Source organism: Mastigoproctus giganteus, chromosome 14, assembly GCF_048544385.1.
Source record: "Mastigoproctus giganteus isolate SK-2022 chromosome 14, ASM4854438v1, whole genome shotgun sequence".
Taxonomy (NCBI): domain Eukaryota; kingdom Metazoa; phylum Arthropoda; class Arachnida; order Uropygi; family Thelyphonidae; genus Mastigoproctus; species Mastigoproctus giganteus.
In genome coordinates this window covers 11114821-11136555 of record NC_143588.1, presented here as the reverse complement: position 1 = coordinate 11136555, position 21735 = coordinate 11114821, and the positions used below count along the sequence as shown (strand labels likewise).

At 38.3% G+C, this 21735-nt stretch overlaps 1 protein-coding gene across 1 annotated transcript in view; it reads left to right on the top strand.

Moving 5' to 3' along the window:
- Cdc37 (cell division cycle protein 37) overlaps window positions 1–21735 on the top strand; it is a 301191-nt gene that overhangs the window by 78730 nt on the left and 200726 nt on the right. The window contains exon 4 of the mRNA XM_090389100.1: window positions 10374–10424. Coding sequence (XP_090245226.1) covers window positions 10374–10424 — 51 coding nt within the window. The remainder of the gene's footprint in view (window positions 1–10373; window positions 10425–21735) is intronic.

The following is a 21735-nucleotide window of genomic DNA, read 5'->3' as shown; positions in this document are numbered from 1 at the left end:
AAATGTAGCTTTGATAAATTTTGTAGTTTTTGCTTTCAATGTCTTTCTCATATTTACATGAAAGAGTGCAGCAGAGACACTTAAAACTGTTTACTTGTTCTAATATGTTATTATCATATACAGACTTACTTCTCATTGGTTCTTCACCTTTGTGTCATTACTTTTTTTTGTTTTCTTTAGAGAACTCATTTCAAATATTTCTGTAACCGCCTTAAAAAGGTTGGAATTTTAGGAAGGAGGTAGAACTGCTGGAACATGTGCAGAGAAGGGCATGTGGACATAGGCGCCTCCGTAGCCAGGTGGGCAGGAGCAGCAGTGCGTAGCACACACTTCTTGATTAGACTGGGATTCAAGCCTGTGACCACCAAATACGGAGGATGCGGAAAGGTCAGGAAATGGCCACCGCATATCCCCGAAGCAATATGGCCTTAGTTGCTAATGCACCTAAAAACCAAATAAACAATAAACAAACAAGCATGTGGACATGTGAGTATAGAACTTCTGTTCAACTCTGTCTTGTGTCACTGTGGAGAACAGAATCACTGTAAAAGGACCAGAAAAGTGATAGTGAAAAGTGTAGGTTTCTGTGAGTAGTGTGCATGTTCTGTTGTTGTCTGGCCGCTTGGCTACCCAGAAGCATCAGTCATCTGGAGAGATGATTCTGGGTACTTGTTCACACCACGGGAAAGTGGGCCAGTCCCAGTAAAATATGTACAGTCTCAAAAGAGACTCTGACCCACCTACTTTTTCCAGAAGGTGGGTCAGGATCTTCTGGGGGCCCATTCCAGAGGGAGAAAGGGGGGGAGAGAACACCTATGGTGCAGATTAAGAAAAAAAAAAAAGAAATAAAAAAATAATACAATAAATAAATAAACAAAAAAAAAAAAAAACTAGTGGTTACTGGTAAAAAAAATAAAATAAAATAAAATAAATTTCAATAAGGCCATATCTAAATGGCAGATTGAGCAAAAAAAAAAAAATAATTTGGAGTGCATGGCAACAAAAAATTACCAGCTGCACAGGAGTAACTAACCCCGGGCAGAATACGACAAAACACTAAAAAAAATAAATAAATTTACCAGCTGCAGTGGAGTAACTGACTCCAAGCAGAATGCAACAGTTCAAAAAAAAGAATAATGAATAAATAAAAAAATAAATTAAAAAAAAATTTCATTGCAGACTTACTTTGCTGCATGAGTATTTCTAACATGTCTCACTTCAGTGTGGGTTTGCATTCTATGCTTGAAGACCTGTGCAGCGTAAGTCTGCAGCGCTGAGAGAGGTTATTCAGTGATGTTTGGTATTGCCAGTGTAATGATTGTTCTTATGTCATCATACAGTGGACATTCAAGTAGATGCTTCCAGTTCTCCTTTTCTCCACAGAAATAGCTATCTGTTGTCCATAAAAGAATATTTGCTGATGCTATCGAGGCAGTGTTAGGTGGGTCGGAAAACTGCTAGCGTGGGGGGGGATACACGGACTAATAGATTCACAGTAGCTGCTGGCAGAGGTTGTAAGTGATTCTTGTACTGCTGCTATTATAACGAACAGCAGACTGGAAAGTGAGGTACTGGGGATTTTAAGGACTGCTGGGAGTCATCATGGAACAAGTAAATACATGGGTCGTGTTAGGGTAACGAAGAGTAAGAATAGGTGTATGTATACTTGAATGTACATCAATGCTAGAAGTATAGTAAATAAATTTGATGAATTTGAAGTGCTGTTCAAGATATCAAAAGTGGATATTGTTGGGATATCAGAGACATGGTGCCACATGGATACAAGCAGTGCAGAATTGGAATTTGGGGAGTACAGTGTGTATAGAAAGGATAGACAGGACAGGAAGGGAGGAGCAGTTGTGCTGTTAGCTTAGGAACACATAAAATCTAAGGAATTGCATCCAATTGATATTGGTGGACAATGCAATGTTGAGTCAGTGTGGTGTGACATAATAAGCACTGGGAAAGGGAAAATGAGAGTAGGCATGTGTTATAGGCCGAATGAATCTGATGAGTTTAATGAGTTGTGCAGAGAAATAGTGGACCAGTAAATCAGAATGTCTTATAATAGGGGATTTTAATTTTCCAAATATTGACTGGAACTTGTGGTTGGTCACTCGCACCCTAGCAATACTTTTGTGCATTTACTGGATTACATGTTTCCAAAAGCAACGTGTTCGAGCAGCAACCAGAGGGAGTAATATCTTATTATCAGCAGTGATTCTGCATGCATTAAGAATCTGCAGATAAACGAAACAGTAGGTGGCAGTGATCACAGTGTGCTGATGTGGGATTTACTTAAAGATGTAACTATCAGGGGTAAGGGGAAGGATTTTTGCTTTTGTAAAGGTGACCACAGTGGTCTCAGAGTTTTTAAATTCTGTACAGCGGGATAAACTGATGATGTTACCTACAATGAATTCTAAGTGGGAAGCCTTCAGGGACTTAATCTTGGATGGTACTAGGCTTTTCATACCAACTTAGAAATAATGTTCAAGGTTTAGGCCTAAATGGATATCAGATGAATTAATGTGGCTCGTGGCAGAAAAGAAAAATGCACGGGATGCATATAAATTATCAGGTGACACAGAAGCCTATGGTAGATACAAGCTAGTCTGTAATCAAGTCACAAAGGAGGATAGGCAGGCAAATGCAGATTATGAGAAATCTTTGGCAAAGGATGCTAAGAAAAACAGCAAAGAGGTCTTTACTTATGTAAACTCTAGACGGAAAGGGATGAATCAGATTGGTCAACTTAACACCAATGGTTTGACTATTGATGATCATTCTCAGGTAGCTGATAAACTGAATGAGTAGTTTTCATCTACATTCATACATGAGGAGTTATTTAAGGAGAGGAATGCCACAAGTTTATCAAACTCTAACAGGGGGCTAAGTGATTTTGTAATAATGAGAGCAAAGTGGAGGAGAAATTGAAGTTAAACATAAGGAAGGCACCTGGAGTGGATGGGATCTATCCAGTTATATTAAAGGAAGTAAGCAAACCCTTAGCCATAATTATGAAAGCTTCCTTGGACTCGGGTGAGGTCCTCATGGACTGGTGATGTGCAAATGTGTCCCCAATTCACAAAGGGTGACACGAGTTATTACAGACCTGTTAGTCTAACTTCTGTTCCAGGGAAAATAATGGAGTCACTGGTTAAGGAAGCATTAAAGTATCATCTGGACAAGACTGCAGTTATAGTTCAGACACGGCATGTGTTTCTTAAGGGGAAGTCTTGTCTGACAAATTTAGATTGGATACTGTCATGTGGTCACAAAAGAACTGGATGCAAAGGATAATTTTGATATCATATACTTGGATTTTAGGAAAGCTGTTGATACTGTGGCATTTGGAAGACTACTGTGCATATTGGAGCAGTATGGCATTAAGGGCATGTTGCTACAATGGATAAAAGTATGATTGAGGGTGAGAAGGCAGAGAGTGGCTATCAATGGACACTGCTCTTCATGGACTAATGTTATTAGTGGAGTCCCCCAGGGTTGTTGGGCCCATTGTTGTTTTCTGTATTTATCAATGATATTGATGAAGGTATATTAGGGTTAATGTCTTGCTTACTTTGCAGACAATACGAAGGCTGGCAGGATTGTTAATGACAGTAATGATAGTACATTACTCCAACAGGATGTGGAAACGTTGGCAGATGCGCTGTGGCAACTGAAGTTTAACATTGACAAATGTAAAGTACTGCATATGGGTAGGAGTAACCCCAGAATAATATATCAGCTGGATGGTACTACACTCAGGGTAGTGGAGAATGAATAGGACCTGGGGGGTTATTGTGCAGTCAGATATCGTTTTCTGAGCTGTGCAGACAGGCAGCAAGAGTAGCTCATGGTGTCTTGTCAATCATATACAGGAATTTTGCTAGCAGGGATAAGGGGTAGTCCACTTGTATAAGGCAATGGTCACCCCTTGAGTACTGTATACAGGTCTGGAGACCTCATTTTAAGAAAGATGTAGTGCTGCTGGAACAAGTACAGAGAAGGGCAACGAGGTTGGCGAGTGGAAGAAAGGGTTGATGTTACCAATAAAGGCTTAATTGCAGCTTCTGGAGACTAGGCACCTGCGAGATGATCTAATTGATCAAGAGGCATATGATACAAGAAAGCAAGCTTATGCAGCATCAGCCAAAAAAAAAAAAACCGCTTCCATTTCACCACTCCATTCGTTCCAAATGCCTGTCCAGCTCAGCCTTAAATTTATTTAGGCTCTTAGCTTTCACAACAAAAGATGGAAGCCTGTTCCTCCAATCAACTTCCCGCTGGCTAAAGGCAAATTTCCGCACATCTATTCCACAACTATCTTTCCAAAATTCGAAACTATGCCCCCTCAGGTTCTTAGTCTGATCAAGAGGAAGAATCACATCAGCATTCAACTTGCTCAAACCCATTCAAGGCCTTATACACCTCAATCAGATCACCTCGCATGTGCCTACTCTCCAGGCACTGCAATTTCCAGAACTTAAGCCTTTCTTGGTAAGAGCACCCCTTTTGTTCTCCTCACCAGTCTTGTTGCCCTTCTTTGCACTCGTTCTAGCAACTCTACTTCCTTCCTAAAATGAGGCCTCCAGACCTGTACACAGTACTCTAGGTGTGGCCTGACCATTGCCTTGTATAATGGGATAATTGCGTCCCTGTTCCTGTTAGCAAAATTCCTATATATCATTGACAAGACTCCATGACCTGCCCTGGCAGCCCATCTGCACTGATCAGCAAACTTCATATTTGACTGCACAATTACCCCCAGGTCTTTTTCACTTTCTACTTCCTTGAGTGTAGTACCACAGAGTTGGTACATTTCTGTTCAGTTTTCTACCCATATGCAGTACAGTCAGTCCTCGTATAACACGATAGTTGTGTTCCTAGAAACCCTTGTGCAATGCAATATAAACAACAGGCCCTATGGAAAAAATAGAGTTAGGTTCCGACCACCCAAGATTGGACACACATTTGTAACCAAAACATTTTTCAACTGTAATAAAACACTTAACAGTTGAAAAATGTAAAATTAATAATTTAATCATTTAAATTTAGATTCCTACCTTAAAAGTAAATGAAGACAGCTTGAGGGAAAGGGTTGAAGCAGTGTAATTATGGGGAAAGTGGCGGCAGGTTGTCATCATTATCGGAACTGAGAAGTGGAGGAGATGCCGATGAGGACTTTGGACGAAATGTGGTCATGCCAGAACTAGAGGGCTGTGGCTCATTTTCTGTCTCTTTCTTGGGTGTTTTCATAAAAAAGAAATCTAGTTTCTGTTGTTTTGCAATCTTCCTCCTTTCACAAAGCAGCTGCTTATATGGCTCCAAAGCAGACCAAATTGTATGAAGTGCTCTTCTGCTTCTTTCTGCATTATAATCGTTTTCTTCTAGCCATTGCATACTTTTCTCAAATGAATTTACTCTGAAGTAGAAAGCGGTTTTATGGTGGCGTTCAGGCATTCAACTTCATTGTCTTTCTCATCTTCCACCTGCACTCCAGCAACAAGTTGTTGCAGTTCTTCAGTTGAAAGTTCTTCTTCATGAGACTGAAGCAGCTAAAAATCATCTTCCTCCAATTCCTCAAAGCCAACCTGCTTTGCAAGGGCCACACAATGTGCTTTTAATTTAGGAAGCTCATTTACAGGATCAAAGCCTTTAAAATCACGAATAAAATCTGGTAAAAGAGGCCGCCAAACACCATGTAAGCATTCTTTTGTCACTTCGTTCCAAGCCTCCACAATTATGTAAATTGCATTCTTAATGTTGAATCGCTTCCAGAAGTCTTTAGCTGTTGGTGCATTTTCGACCTCTGTTTCTGCTATCAGCATCTTAAATGTCCGTCTTGTGTAATAGTGCTTAAAAGCAGCAATTACCCCTTGGTCAAGTGGATAAGAGATGCTGTGTTAGGTGGTAAAAACAGGATTTTGATGGTTTTTTTTTTTTTTGGGTAGTTGTTGGTGCATAGGTTTCTGTGGCCATAATGCACCTCCCAAGGTTTTTGCAGTACTTTGATCCAAGCCCGAGGCGGGAATCGAACGCGTGACCTTTGGGGTGCCAGGCAGGCACTTTACCCATCCGGCTAGCCCGGTCGGCTGATTTTGATGTTTGGTGACAGTTCAGCAAGGGTTGGAGGGTGACTTGGTCATCATCATCAGCCATTTTCAATCCACTGTAGGATGAAGGCCTCTCCAGCAACTTTCCAGTTCCTTCTGTTTTGAGCCTGGCCATCCATTTACTACCCAAAAACTCATGAATTTCATCTATCCATCTCCGCCTCCATCTTCCAAGTTTTCTTCTAGCTCCTCTTGGGTACCATTCTGTTATTTTCTTAGTCCACCGGTCATCATGTCTTCGAGCTATGTGTCCTGTCCAAGACCATTTTAGTTCTTTAGTTTTGATAAGAATGTCCTTTACTTGAGTTTGCTGCCTAATCCATGTGTTTCTCTTCTTATCTAACAGTCTGATTCCCAATATAATTTGTTCCATTCTTTGCTGTGTGGTTCTCAGCTTCTCTTCCATTCTTTTGGTGAGTGCCCAAGTTTCACTTCCATAAGTCATGGTGGGGAGTATACATTGATTCATTATTTTACGTTTCAGACAAACTGGGATATTGCTCTTCAGTATGTGACTATATTTCCTGAATGCTATCCATCCAAAATTTACTTGGGTGACTTGGTGCATTGTCCAAAATAATTAAAATCTTAAAATCCAAATTTTTCTTTTTGCAGTAGCTTCGAAACACATCCTCAAACACATGTAGTAGACGGTCAGTGAAGATCTGCCCTGTCATCCACCCTTTTCTGCTGTTCCTAAAGTAAACACCCAGGGTAGTCCTTGCAATCCCTTTTAATACTCATGGATTGGCTGCATGATAAACAATAACAGGCTTCAGTTTCAAGTCGCCACTTGCATTTGCTCCTAACATAACGGTCAACCTATCCTTAGCAGCCTTGAAGCCTGGAGCTCGTGCTTCCTCTCTTGAGATATATGTTCATGATGGCATTTTTTTCCAGTACAGTCCAGTTTCATCAAAGTTGAAAATTTTGTCCAGTGTATAGCCCTCTTCCTTAATTAGTTTTTTCAGTATCGGCGGAAATGCCTTTTGCTGCTGCTTCATCTGCACTCACAGCTTTACCTGATAATTTCACATTGTGGAAAGCATGACGTTTCCTGAAATTATTGAACCAGCCACTACTGGCAGTAAAGGGAGGCACTTCTTCAGGGTTTTCAGCTTTATTTCTGAGGTCTTCAAATATTGCCAATGCCTTTGCTTTTATTGTAAGCAAACTTGTTCCTGATCTCTTTTTTGTTTGATCTTCTATCCAAACAGATAAAAGACGTTCCATCTCTTCCAGTTCTTTGTGTCTTGATCTAACTGATTTTGTTACACTTTGTGTTGTTCCTGCTATGAAAGTTGCTTTTATTTTTCCTGCATTCTTTCTAATTGTTCTCAGCGTTCCCTCATTTAGGCCTGTAGCACGCACAATATCGCATGTTCTTTCATTCTGGTCAAAGCGTTTCACAATTTCATATTTTTCTTCTATCGATATTGCTTTTCTTTTTCTCTCTGAAGTATTTTCACCAGAATGCTTCCTTTTCACACTTTTTTGAAGTATTTTACTCATTTTTTTGAGAATAGAGCACAGTTATAAAATGAACAAAAATGAGGAGGCAAGCTTGATATACATAAATGCACAGCGAACAAGTAGCAACTGAAGAAACAATGCAACGCCCATGTACAAACTGAATAAACAAAGTAGTAAAGGTGGAAACACACTATTCTCACATATTACATGCTTATATTTTACTAAAGCACATTTCTGGAGGTCACTACCATAAAACAATAAAAACAATTTGCAGTTTCCGGTTTTATTGGTGATTCCTTCTAGTGGAGTCTGTTATAAACGGGTAGTAAAAGTCGATCTAATTACATTTGCGATAATACCGATAGCTGGAATTCTGTGGATTTTTACGTTATTATGTTAAATGTGTTTCCCCTTCCACGAAATCATAAAAACAAATTTTCAGAATCTTCTCTTCATTCCTACTGTGTTGTGTTCAGTTAGGGTGATTCCACCACATTCGACTACCATTTCTTGTAAACATAAAGGCGAATTGTGCATAAGCGAATTATGTTTGTGTTATATGTGACATTGTTCCCCTATTTATAAATCGTGTATGATCGAATTCGTGTAGTGCAAACACGTGTTATACGAGGACAGACTGTACTTTGCATTTGTCAATGTTAAACTTCAGTTGCCACTTCTCAGCCCATTTTCCAAACTTAACTAGATCCAATTGGAGTAGCATACTGTCTTTACTGTTGTTAACAACCCTGCCAACCTTTGTATCATCTGCAAACTTGGCCATTAAACCTGATATACCCTTCATCGATATCATTGATAAATATACAAAACAACAATGGGCCCAACACCAAACCCTGGGGAACTCCACTAACAACATTTGTCCACGAAGAGCAGTGTCCATTGATTACCACTCTCTGTCGTCTCCCACTCAACCACTTAAATAAGTTCAAGGCAGAATGAGACAAACATCTGGAGTGAATGGATGGGTGAAATGGTTTTTTTTTTTTTTTTTGATGATGCTGTATAAGCTTGCTTTCTTGCATCATATGCCTCTACTAATGCTAATATATGTATATATTAAGTAAATTGGTAACAAAAATGAATGTTTCAAAAAGCACCCACTTTAACATGGGCAGTGAATTGAACCAAGAATACATTCCTCCAACCAGGAATGCTGCAAACCTAAATTTTAGTTTTTCAGCTAATTACAGCGCACGGATAACCTGCATTATATGTGAAAAAATACTCTTAAGTGTTGGATTTTTTCTGTGCCGATTTTAATGAAATTTGGAATGGCTTGGAAAAAAAAACTCTGCAAGGACTAAATATAAAATTTCAATAAAAAAATCAACCACTGGTAGTTATTACATGAATATAGACTCACAGACAGACATGAAGACAAGAGGTGCATCATGTAGTTGCACACTTAAAGGCATGCTTAAAGCTTATTTTATTAATTGAAAATGTTCATAAAAAGTTATAAAATATATGAAATTATAAGCCAAAAGTTAAATTAATGTATTATATTATCAAAACTGTTCTTGAATTTGTTTATTCATGATATTAACCTCCAGGTTTGTATCTACAAAGATAAGTTGTATATCACTGGAAAGGTCTCACCTAGGAATTGAGTTTAATGTTAATGAGAACTCAGTGAGTTAATTTTTAAATATGAAATTAAATAATTGATGTATTTGTGCAAATGACTTTCTGATGTTGTAAATCTGGTTATTATACACACATGATAACATCTGAACAATTTCTGAAATTGATAAAACAGTTTCATGCATATTTTTATTATTCTGGATTTAATTAAAAATGTTCATAAAAAGTTGTGAAATATATGCAGCTTATAGCTTCATATATTTCACAAATAAATTAATTTAATTGTTCATATATGAAAGATTAAATAAATTTATTTCACATTGTCAAAACAAAATCAGATTCAAATTCAGACATAGGCTTCCCCCCCCAATCTTCGTATGAAAGAATGCAGCAGAGATACCTAACTGTTTACTTATTCTAATGTTTAGTCATGTACAGTTTTACTTCTAATTGGTTCCTCACCGTTAAATTCCATTACTTGTGTTTTTTCTTTAAACGTGACACATCTCAAATTTTTGTTACCTCACTTAAATTTTTAAAGTTGATTATTTGGTAGAAAAATTCAACGAAATGATATAAATGAGAGATATGAATAAAAAAAAAAAAAGGCATGTGACTGGAAAGGGAATTTATAGATTAAATAAATTAATCACAGAATGTTAAACTGGAACCTTATTTTTGATCTTTATATTACTCATATCTTTAATTTTACAATAATATATTTCTTAAAAGTTGACCTTATTGAAAGATCTTTAAGAATGTATGCTGGTAAATGCCAGGTATAAGTTTAGTTATAAGTATTGTAGTTATAAGTTTAGCATTAACAAAAACAAAAATCTATTCTAGGTTAGATGAACTTGTTTTATTGTAATAAAATTTATTTAATTTTTGTGCTAAATTTCTATGGTATCCCTTTTTAAGTAGGCACCTTCTTCATTCCATAAAAATATGAAAGAAAGGCAGTTGTTCCTCAATCTCCTGATTTCATTTCGGGAGAGTGATGAATCAATTCTGATATGTCTGCATTTTTTTTTTCTCTCTCTCTTCCTCCTGTTCTTCATAGGAAACCTGTACTGATCATTTATTTATTCTGTTACGAAGAGTAGTTACTTGGTTTTTGTGTATTTATTAAGTGTATAAACTGATATATTTACATATTTTTCTCATTTTTATTTGCAGTTGACACCTTGGAATATAGATACTATTAGTAAAGAAGGCTTCACTAAAACAGTAAGTTGTGTTTTTCTAGTTTCATGAGTACATATACAGGGTGTCTCAAAAATATTGATACAAATGTTTAGGGGAGGTAGGTAACGTCTAAAGGAATGTGAATCGCATAGGAACCCATAACCGGAAACGTCACCGTAAGTCGGTAGACTGCGCTGTTCATCAGTTCGCGTGAGGGAAAATTACTGGTTTACTCATTCAAGCAGTAGTCGCCGCACAAAGAGCATGCATCGATATACGAACTGTGAGCTTGCAGACATGCACCTAGTGTATGGATTAGCAGAGGGCAATGGACGAGCCACTCAACGAATTTATGTAGAACGCTTTCCAGACAGACATGTACTGGACCACCGTTTGTTTGCACGTGTGCATCAAAATTTGTGCGATTATGGGTCATTTAGAGGTAACAGGAGTAATGCGGGCAGACCACATTCGACGCGAACTCCTGCCATGGAAGAAAGTGTGTTGAATGCCGTCCAGAATAATCCTACTACCAGCACATGTGCCATTGCCTCTGCCTTAGGAGTGTCTCGTTGCAGTGTACAACATGTCTGGCACAACGATTCCTTATGCACCTTTCACCCCCAAAAGGTTCAGTTACTGCTCCCTCAAGATCATCCTGCACATGTGGCTTTTGCGCAGCCGTTTCTCCAAGAAAGTGTTCAAGACTTGAATTTTCCAGCCTATGTTTTGTTCACAGATGAGGCTTATTTCACTCGGGAAGGTTTATTCAATCAGCACAATGCTCACGTGTGGGCTCACGACAACCCACACGGTATGCACTCCCATGCGGCACAACATCACGTCCCAATAAATGTGTGGGCAGGTATGGTCGGCGACTGCTTAGTCGACCCATACCTGTTATCATCCGGCACGAACTCCGCTAAATATCGGATCTTTCTTGAACAAGTTCTATCAGGGTTACTTGACGATGTTCCAGCAAATGTGAGATGCAACATTTGGTTTCAACATTACGGTGCGCTTGCCCATTATGGAAGGTGTGTTCGTGACCATTTGAACAGGCGTTTTGGGGTGTCGATGGATTAGCCATGGTGGACCCGTTGCCTGGCCCCCACACTCACCTTGATTTCTTTCTGTGGGTGAGGGCCCTCAAATCTATCGTGTATGAATCGCCTGTGGAGACAGAAATGAATCTCGTGGCGAGACTTGTCTGCACTGCTGCTACTGTCAAAAACTCCAGGTGTGTTTGACTGTGTCGGTGTCACGCTTGCATCGCGTCTCATGGTGGAACTTTCGAGCATCTGTTGTAACATTACGAAATGCATCCATCTCGTACTCCATTGTTAATATTATGTCAAATAAATGTTTGCCGCTAATTACTGTCTTGTGTCATTTCTGCTTCTTGTGCCTCTGCTACTACTTTCCCGTGATGTTTCCGGTAATGGGTTCCTATGCGATTCGCATTCCTTTAGATGTTACCTACCTCCCCTAAACGTTTGCACAATTTTTTTTGAGACACCCTGTATATTGAGTTTGCTTTTGCATTAGCAACAATCCCTTTGTGTAATAATGGACTGGTCTTTGATGCAGGTGAAACTCATAGTCTGAAACAGCTGATATAGGATTATAGTTTATAAACATGGCTATCAGTCTTTGAGTGTCTGTGAGTAGTGTTGCAGTTTTAGTGCTTTTTGCACTAGACTGGTGCTTTCTTTGTTTGTGCAGCACCTTCTCATTATATTGGTACTGTTTTGGAACTTTTTAGAATTTCTAGCCGTATTTGACACATTTCTTTGTTTCTCAGAAAAATGGCCTCTTTTAAGCTGAAAATCTGTGCCGCGACATATCAGTGTTCAGTACTAAACCACCAAGCATCTTGTAGTTACAGTACTTTAAGAAACATCAAAACCAGAACTTTACAGGGAAACCACTTCCTACCCTGCTCTAAGTGATGGTGCATATGGACATTGTGTTCCTGATTACTATAATAGCATTGTACTGTAAATTGGTTATGCAAACAGTGCCTCAATTGAAATGGTGCTGCATGTTTGCTCCTCTTCTGTAAATTCCTTTTTAGTGCATACAGTGTTGCTATTTATATTGTTGTTTGATGGTATTATTATTTGTTGTGATAAAGGGAAACTAACAAGAGGGTGGTTCTTAATAGAGTGTTGCTTGATGCAGATTTCTTTGCTTATATAATTTTTTAATGAAAACCCCAAACATGAAGGATATTAGAACCTATAGTACTTAGTATCGTGCATGGGATGGAGGTTGAGAAGATGAAAGAAGATATTTGTTGACATTTGATTTGAACTTCTGTAGATTAATTTTTACGAAATACATGTGAAGGTTGTTAGAGTAAACAGCAGTTGAATGAATAAATGAGGAAGTTGAAAAGTTGCTTCTGTGAGTTTGAAGTTGAACAGTAAATGGATGTTGGCTGGTGGCAGCATGTGTTCAGACAGTTTTGAAAGAAGAGCAGGAATTATAGAAGCCAATTCAGAAGAGCAGTTTCCATGGAAGTATCTGTAGAAAAGGCATGCAGCAGAAACAGTACGTCTATTAATGACTCATCTCTAACAAAGTCTCTCCACTCTCTGTGTAGAGTGGAGAAACTCTGTTAGAGATGAGTCATTAATTAACCTAACTGCCCTCTTCTGAATGGAATTTAACCCCGGGGGCTCACATCTGGTGAGTATGGGCTTGGCAAACCCAGGGTCCTGAGCTGGATATCATCATTCTTCTCTTTCTCTTGGTGATTCCTTTCTACTCTCTCTCTCTCTCTCTCTCTCTCTCTCTCTCTCTCTCTCTCTCTCAGGGTAACTCGGGAATTTTTTTTGGCTGGTGCAGCATAAGCCTCAGGCTTCCTTGTACCATATGGCTAATAATAATAATAATAAATAATAATAATAATCTAGAAGCCTGAGAGAGAGAGAGAGAGAGAGGGGGGGGAGGTTTTGGGGGCACCGATCTGGATGTGGGAACAATATTCCATGGTGGGGTGGATTTATGATTTGTACAGACTGAACACCTGTTTGGAAGAAAAGCAACGCCAAGAGCGAAAGAGAAAACCAAGTTTTTTAGATGCAGAGGAAGCAATATTTGTAATGTGCTTGTGCCAAGAGAGATTAGAAGTCAGGGTAATCCCCCAAAAGAGATATATCATCTTGCCTAGGAATCGGAGTGTCACCAAAGATAGGCATAGGAGCAGAAGAATCCTTTTTGTGAGATATAAGGCAGGACTGAGTTTTCGAAGGATTGAAGTTAACTAGGTTGTCTTTGCCCCACTGGAGAATTACCTGGAGATCGGCAATTAAGGAATTGGTAGCAGATATTTGAGAAGTTGAAGCTGATTGAGCAGGTCAAGGTTTCTCAAACTGGAAAGTGGAATGCAATGTGCTATCATCACCAAAACTATGGATAGGATTTCTGGTCAAGGGAAGAAAGTCATTAATATACAAGAGGAAAAGAGTATGGGAAAGAACTGAACCTTGGGGTAAGCCAGCATTAGTGGAGAAGTTAGAAGACAGAGCCACCTACCATCACGGTCAGTGAGCAGTCAGAGTGAAAACTGGATAACCAATTACAAAAAACAATTGGCAAACCATATGATGGAAGCTTACTTAGAAGACCTCTATGCCAAACAATTGAAAGCCTTTGAGATGTCCAGAGCAACTGCTTGTGTTTCACCCAACTTTTCCATTGAATTTGTTCATAAATGGGTAACATAAGCCAGAATATCACCAGTTGATTGATACTGACGGAATCCATACTGGCGATCATCCATCAGACGGAATCCATACTGGTGATTCTCCATTAGATGGAAGGTTTCTAGGTAGTTTAATAGTTGGCAGTTAATTGATTTCTCTATTACTATAATTACTCTATTACTATAATTGGATGGGAGTGATTTGTCACCCTTTTTAGGAACTGGCTGGATATGAACAAATTTCCAAGCAGAAGGAAAAACACCTTTGGAATAAGAAAGTGAAAACAGGCGGCAAAGAACAGGAGCACAGGTTTTGAGAACAAGTGGAGAAATACCATCAAGACCTGGAGCTTTCTTAGCATCAAGATTCGTCAAAATCTTTCTGACATCCTTTTAATGGAAGACCACAGCAGGCATTGAATGGAGCTTGTTTTACCAAGGTCATTAATACATGAGTTGGAAGAAAAATGGGATGCTAGCAGGTCAGCTTTATCCTTGGCAGAAGTGACAACAGAACCATCTGGTTTTGACAGAAGTTGGCAAAAGTTGCGGCCAATAGCATTTGGCTAGAGACCAGAATGCACGGCTATCATTAGGGTAAGACGCTAGTTCTACTCTTAGCCTTTTCAGAATTGTCACAATTTTTAGGAATTGGCTGGATGTGAGCAAATTTCCAAGCAAAAGGAAAAACACCTTTGGAATAAGAAAGGGAAGAAAGGCGGCAAAGATTTTTTTATGTGGCAAGGTATTTAATATGCAACATATTTAATGCATGTTTAATATGCATAAGTAGCCCTTTTTATGTCATTTCCTTAAATGCCTCTTATTCATCTGCAGCATATATAGATTCATATATTTTGCTATGACTCAGCATCAATTTCAACTTATAATGCCATCTAATGCAATAGCCTGTGCTCTTTTATGAGTATTCAAAGTAAATCCTCGCAGACAATTACATTAGTAATAAGAAGATTGTGATCCCACTTGTGCTACAAAAATCTAAAATTGTCTACTACTTTTAGTTCATCGTGGTACTTTACTCAAAACTAGCATTAATGTCTGGTTTCAGTTGTCCCAGTTTTATTTCACCGGTCACTTAGAACAAGTTGTCCTTGGGAATCACGAGGGCTGCAATTAGGCCTCATTGGCCATCTGGATTGTGATACCCAACTAAGAATAAGTAACAGTAGACTCCTCTATTGAGGAAGCATTACTTATTTGAAGTTAGTGTTACTTATTTAGAGTATAAGAGACAGGTAACTTGCTGTGAAGGATTTCACAATATGAGATGTATAACGGTGCCCCTTACAGTAATGTAGAATTCTCCATAAGAAGCATGAAAGAAGAGGTAAGCACAAATCACTGAAGATGGAATTGCTTAGCCATTGTGGAAACTTGGATTAGTCTTGACAATGAGTGTGCTGCTCTTGCAAATAATTTCTGTTCTCTTTATTACCAAGGACTTCCTTTCTATTCAATAATGTGCAGTAAACGCATTCTCATTTGATGCATTGACACTGAGTCGATATAATGTCCGCCACAGTACTGATTGTAGTTACCACTGTCTTTTGACCATTTCTGGAACTATGCTAGGAGACTAGCACATATGTCACTAGGCCTCAGAGTATTGTAATCTGTATTAGATTTTCCATCTGATGTCACCCAGCATTTTATAGATTAGATGGAAATCGTGCAAAGTGTGGTGCACATTTAGATAGAACATTTACTAATGTGCTGCAGCCTCAGTTTCTCTCATCAGAGCTCTCCCTGTTGCTTTAATTAGTCATAATCCTCTTCAAGTTGTTATCTCCTTTTCTGGCAAAGCTTGAAAAGTGCAGTATTTTACTGGTTAGTGAGAAAAAGCTAGTTATCTGCCCTCACCTCCTCCCCAAATAGCTAAGATATCTATATGCAACTAAGATATTTGTGAGGGCAATTTGACTTGTAGAAGGAGCTGGGGTTAACTAAGTGTAAGCGTGAGCTAGAAAAGTGTTGCTTTTGCAATTGTTTATTTCTATTTAAATGATTTGATATCAATCATTCTATCTCTACATACAACTCCAAAGCTGTTGTGCTAAACTGCAGCAGTAGTGATTTTTATTTAAATAACATTTTTGTGTACTTCATTGACTAATTAATAAAGTATATACTTATACTTCATTAACTTATGACTCCTCAAATGCAATCTGCTGTGCAATAAATTGCTTGCAATATGTTGCAATAAAGATATTTTAAGATCTTGCTAAAAGCAGTTTAAAATGTTACCCTATGTGAAAAGCGCTAAGATATTCCCATAAGGTAACATGTATTTGTAAGTTGCAGTCTGTGCCATAGGATATTTCCTAATCAATAATAAACTGTAGTGAGAAGATGCAAAAATGTTGGTCAAAATAAATAATATTCAAAAATTTGAACTTTATTCCATGTCAACCGTACATTCCGTACAACCCTGACGGTTGTACGGAAATAATTCTCACATTTTTTTCAAGGTGTTGAAAGCTTCAGTAAGTCCTTTTGCAGTCGGTGACTTCATTGGTTCTTCATCTCTAGGATCTTGATCATCTTCTCCATCAATTGCACACTCTTGTTCTTCATTAGAGAGGACATCCCTGTCATTGTTGATCATCTCTTGTACATTGTCAATGCCTGTTTCATTTCTTAGTTCAACAAGTTGTGTTTAATATTCTCAACCGAATCATCAATCCTTTATACAATCCTTCCAAACTTTCCTCCACACTCCATTCATGGTTTTCTGAGTCACTTCATCCCAGACCCTTGAAATGTTGTAGATGGCAGCTTTAATGTTGTAGGATTTCCAAAACTCTTTTAGGCTTGGTATATTTTCACCAGTGTTGATGGCTTTAACAGCTTGGGAAAAGGCGTTCCTTATGTAATAGACTTTAAATGTGAAAATAACACCTTGGTCCATTGGTTGGATCAGAGATGTAGTGTTTGGAGGCATGTAAAAAATTTTTTTTTGTTGTTGAAGTCTTCTAAGCTCTTTGCCTGGATGTCTTGGCACCATCATCAGAATTTGCTTTGTAATCAAGATTATTTTTTTCACAATATCTTTCCACTGTGGGAGAGAAGAATTCAACATACCAATCAATGAAAAGAAGCCTGGAAAATTATTTACAAGCCTCTCCTTTTCAGTTATAATAGCCAGACTAACCGTAGTCAGTATGGTTGCCTCGTGTCTCCAACCCAGCTATCATTCTCTGTTATATAAATACAGTCGGACCTCTATATAACGAAATCAATCGTTCCCTTGAAAAAATTCTATCTTTCGTTATTCTATTTTATATCTCATTAAACAGAAATTTCATTATAAAGAAATATGACCTTTTCAACAGTGAAAAATGTAGTAAATCCCAGTAAAAGATGGGAAATAAATTCAAAATAAGTGGCAATGAATAAATTTTCTACCATTTTAAAACAATTAATTAATTAATACACACATATTTAGAAATGACTACTTACATGATGTGCACAATATAATAGTACACTTTTAAGAATTATGTCGTAAAATATTGGGTTATTTTTTGTTGTACACTGGATTCTACTGTACACTGTTCAAATGTTCGCATTTGTTTAAACACTCACAAATATTTTCTTCTCACTGAAGGTCGAAGCAAAGTTTCAAATGCTACCAACATTTCATGTTTGGAAGGTTTAATATTGCTGTTGCCTTCATTTTCATCTCACTCATCATCGATGTTGTCATTAGCCCTTTAAATACGCTCCAAAATGTTGGAGTCACTCGGATATTCAGCTACTATGATATCGTTATGAACTCCTAAAAATTCGTCAAGAACAACATCTCCACTGATCAAACCTCACTTGGAACTCTTCCCAAGATTGCCCAATGTCTTGTAATAGTTCAGCCCTCTCATTGCTGTTAATTGGCATTTTAGCAAAACCTGCTTTTGCAAAACAATTCTTAATCATTTCCGTCGCATCTTGACTCCACACTTTCGCCAACTAGATTGGTTGGATTCTATTCTCAGTATAATTTTTTTCAGTATGCCCCTTTAGTGAATTTTCAAATTCTTGATAATACCTTGGTCCATTGGCTGTAGTTTAGACAAGGTATTCGGAGGGAAGAAAACAAGCTAATAAAGGCGGTAGCATTCTCATATATTTTCTTCAAAATCATAATACAGTGGAATCTCGTTAATACAAAGTTCAGGGTGCCTCCGTAGCCAGGTGGGAAGGAGTAGCAGTGCGCAGCACACGCTTCTTGATTAGACTGGGGTTCGAGCCTGTCACCACCAAATATGGAGGATGCGGAAAGGTCAGGGAGTGACCACCTGCATATTCACGGAGCAATATGGCCTTAGTTGCTAATGCCCCTAAAAACCAAATAACAAGCAAAACAAACAAAGTTCAGGGGAACTAAATTTTCACATTTTGTAATAACGAGGTTTGTAGTAACGAGGTCCCCCAAAAGTGTAAAAATTTTACCATTATTTATTATTTATTTATTTATTTTGGTACATATTGTATATCTAAGAATAATAATAAATAATAATAATATCAAAAATAAATTAATAAAATAAAATAATAAAAATAAAAACAAAAGCCTTGTCTAACAATACAGTACTGTAATAGGAATAACATATTTTTTAAAGATTTTATTTTATTTGTATGATAAACTAAGAGAAAAGAAATATTAATGGAAATGAAAATATTGTACAGTATATATTTTGATATATATATATATTTTGGTGTCTCAAAAATATTGGTACAAACATTTAGGGGAGGTAGGTAACATCTAAAGGAATGTGAATCACATAGGAACCCATAACCGGAAACGTCACCGTAAGTCGGTACACGGCGCTGTTTATCAGTTCGCGAGAGGGAAAATTTCTGGTTTACTCATTCAAGCAGTAGTCGCCGCATGAAGGGCATGCATTGATATATGAACTGTGAGTTTGCAGACATGCACCTAGTGTATGGATTAGCAGAGGGCCCACACAGTGTGCGCCCCCATGCAGCACAACATCGCTTCGCAATAAATGTGTGGGCAGGTATGGTCAGTGACTGCTTAGTTGGCCCATATCTGTTACCATCCCGCATGAACTCCGCTAAATATCGGATCTTTCTTGAACAATTCTACCAGGGTTACTTAATGATGTTCCAGCAAATGTGAGACGCAACATTTGGTTTCAACATGACGGGGTGCCTGCCCATTATGGAAGGTGTGTTCGTGACCATTTGAACAGGCGTTTTGGGCGTCAATGGATTGGCTGTGGTGGACCCGTTGCCTGGCCCCCACGCTCACCTGATTTATCGAGCCTTGATTTCTTTCTGTGGGAGGGCTCTCAAATCTATCGTGTATGAATCACTTGTGGAGACAGAAATGGATCTCGTGGCGAGACTCTTCTGTGCTGCTGCTACTGTCAAAGAAACTGCAGGTGTGTTACCGTGTCCGCCAATCCATGCTGCGCCAGTGTCATGTATGCATCGCGTCTGATGGTGGAACCTTTGAGCATCTGTTGTAACATCATGAAATGCATTCATCTCGTACTCCATTGTTAATATGTATTATGTGAAATAAAAGTCTTGTGCCATTTCTGCTTCTTGTGCTCCTGCTACTACTTTCCCGTGACGTTTCCAGTTATGGGTTCCTATGCGATTCACATTCCTTTAGATATTACCTACTCCCCTAAACGTTTATACCAATATTTTTGAGACACCCTGTATATTTATCAATGATATTACTTGATTAATATCAGGCTTAATGCCCTAATTTCAGACAACAAATTAATTTTTTTAAATTAAATTAAATTTTCTGTTTATACTCCGGCACGACAACCAAGTCAGAGTTTACAATAAATCGTAAATACAAGGCCCATACCTGTTACCATCCCTCATGAGCTCCACTAAATATCAGATCTTTCTTGAACAAGTTCTATCAGGGTTACTTGACGATGTTCCAGCAAATATGAGATGCAACATTTGGTTTCAACATGATTGTGCGCTTGCCCATTATGGAAGGTGTGTTCGTGATCATTTGAACAGGTGTTTTGGGCATCGATGGATTGGCTGTGGTGGACCTGTTGTCTGGCCCCCACGCTCACCTGATTTATTGAGCCTTGATTTCTTTCTGTGGGTGGGGGGGGCTCAAATCTATCGTGTATGAATTGCCTGTGGAGACAGAAATGGATCTCGTGGCTAGACTTGTCTGCGCTGCTGCTACTGTCAAAGAAACTGCAGGTGTGTTACCGTGTCCGCCAATCCATGCTGCGCCGGTGTCATGCATGCATCGCGTCTGATGGTGGAACCTTTGAGCATCTGTTGTAACATCATGAAATGCATCCATCTCGTACTCCATTGTTAATATTATGTTAAATAAATGTTTACCACTAATTACTGTCTTGTGTCTCTTCTGCCTCTGCTACTACTTTCCTGTGACGTTTCCGGTTATGGGTTCCTATGCGATTCAAATTCCTTTAGATATTACCTACCTCCCCTAACGTTTGTACCAATATTTTAGTATCACAGTAAAAATAATTACAATAATTATAAAAGGAGACATACAAACCATTAACTTTTTAATAAATTAATCTAATTTAAAGAAAGAATCCAATGTTGTTTGCACAGTTTTTGTCCTATATGCATTTTTAACTACAGCACAGACTTATCAAATGCAATAGTTGTTTCTTTTTCTACGTTACTGCAGGCCAAGACATTCTCTATTATGTTCAATGCATTTCGGGCATCTTTTTTAGATGGCAGTGTGTACACATCTTCACTTTCGCTGTTGCTGGTAACAAAAACAGCATCGTTTTGTTTGGTACCCAGCAGCTCTTCTGGTGTTGGCATTGTAGTGGTAGCAACTTCATCATCTACCTTCACAAACAGCAAACAAACAACAACCAACAAAATTCAAATGCTCCTTCAAATTCCTCCATTCCTCACTGTTGCTATCACATTTGTCTGCTGGACCATGTTTTTCGATAATGTTCTCTCCAAAGCCACTCTATCTGAAGCAGTTGATTATAACACTTGATGTAATACTTTCCCAAGCAATAACAAGATTACAGATAGTATCCAAGACATTCCAAATTGTTCCTTCCTATGTTGCGGATCAAGTACCTTATCAGGCCGGCTCTATATGCTCTCTTGAGGTTATAAAAAATGCCTTGATCCAGTGGTTGCATTAAACTGGTGGTATTGGGGGTAAAAACAACAGCCATATATTTGTCAACTTAAGTGTCTCGGCAGAATGTGCTGTACAACAGTCTAGAATCATCAAAACGTTCTTTTTTTTTTTTCTGAAGCCATTCTTCTACCAATTTTGATAACCAAGACTGAAAAATTTTGACCGTAAGCCAAGCACTTCTACTGGCCTCATAATCACAGGGAAATTGGTTAACTGCTTGAAAAATTTACCAACCAAAAGTGGGCGTAGTTTTGTACTGCCATCTGAATTGCAGCATAACAGAACAGTGAGTCTTTGTTTACTTTAATTTTCCCCCATGACAAGACTCTCCTTGAACAGCAAATGTTTTGTTTGGCAGCAAATTATAAAATAAACCTGTCTCGTCGAGATTAAAAACATTCTTTGCCTCATATTTTTCAAGGATGGACCGTACAGAACACAACCAGTCTGTAGCCTTTTCTTTGTTGACTAAT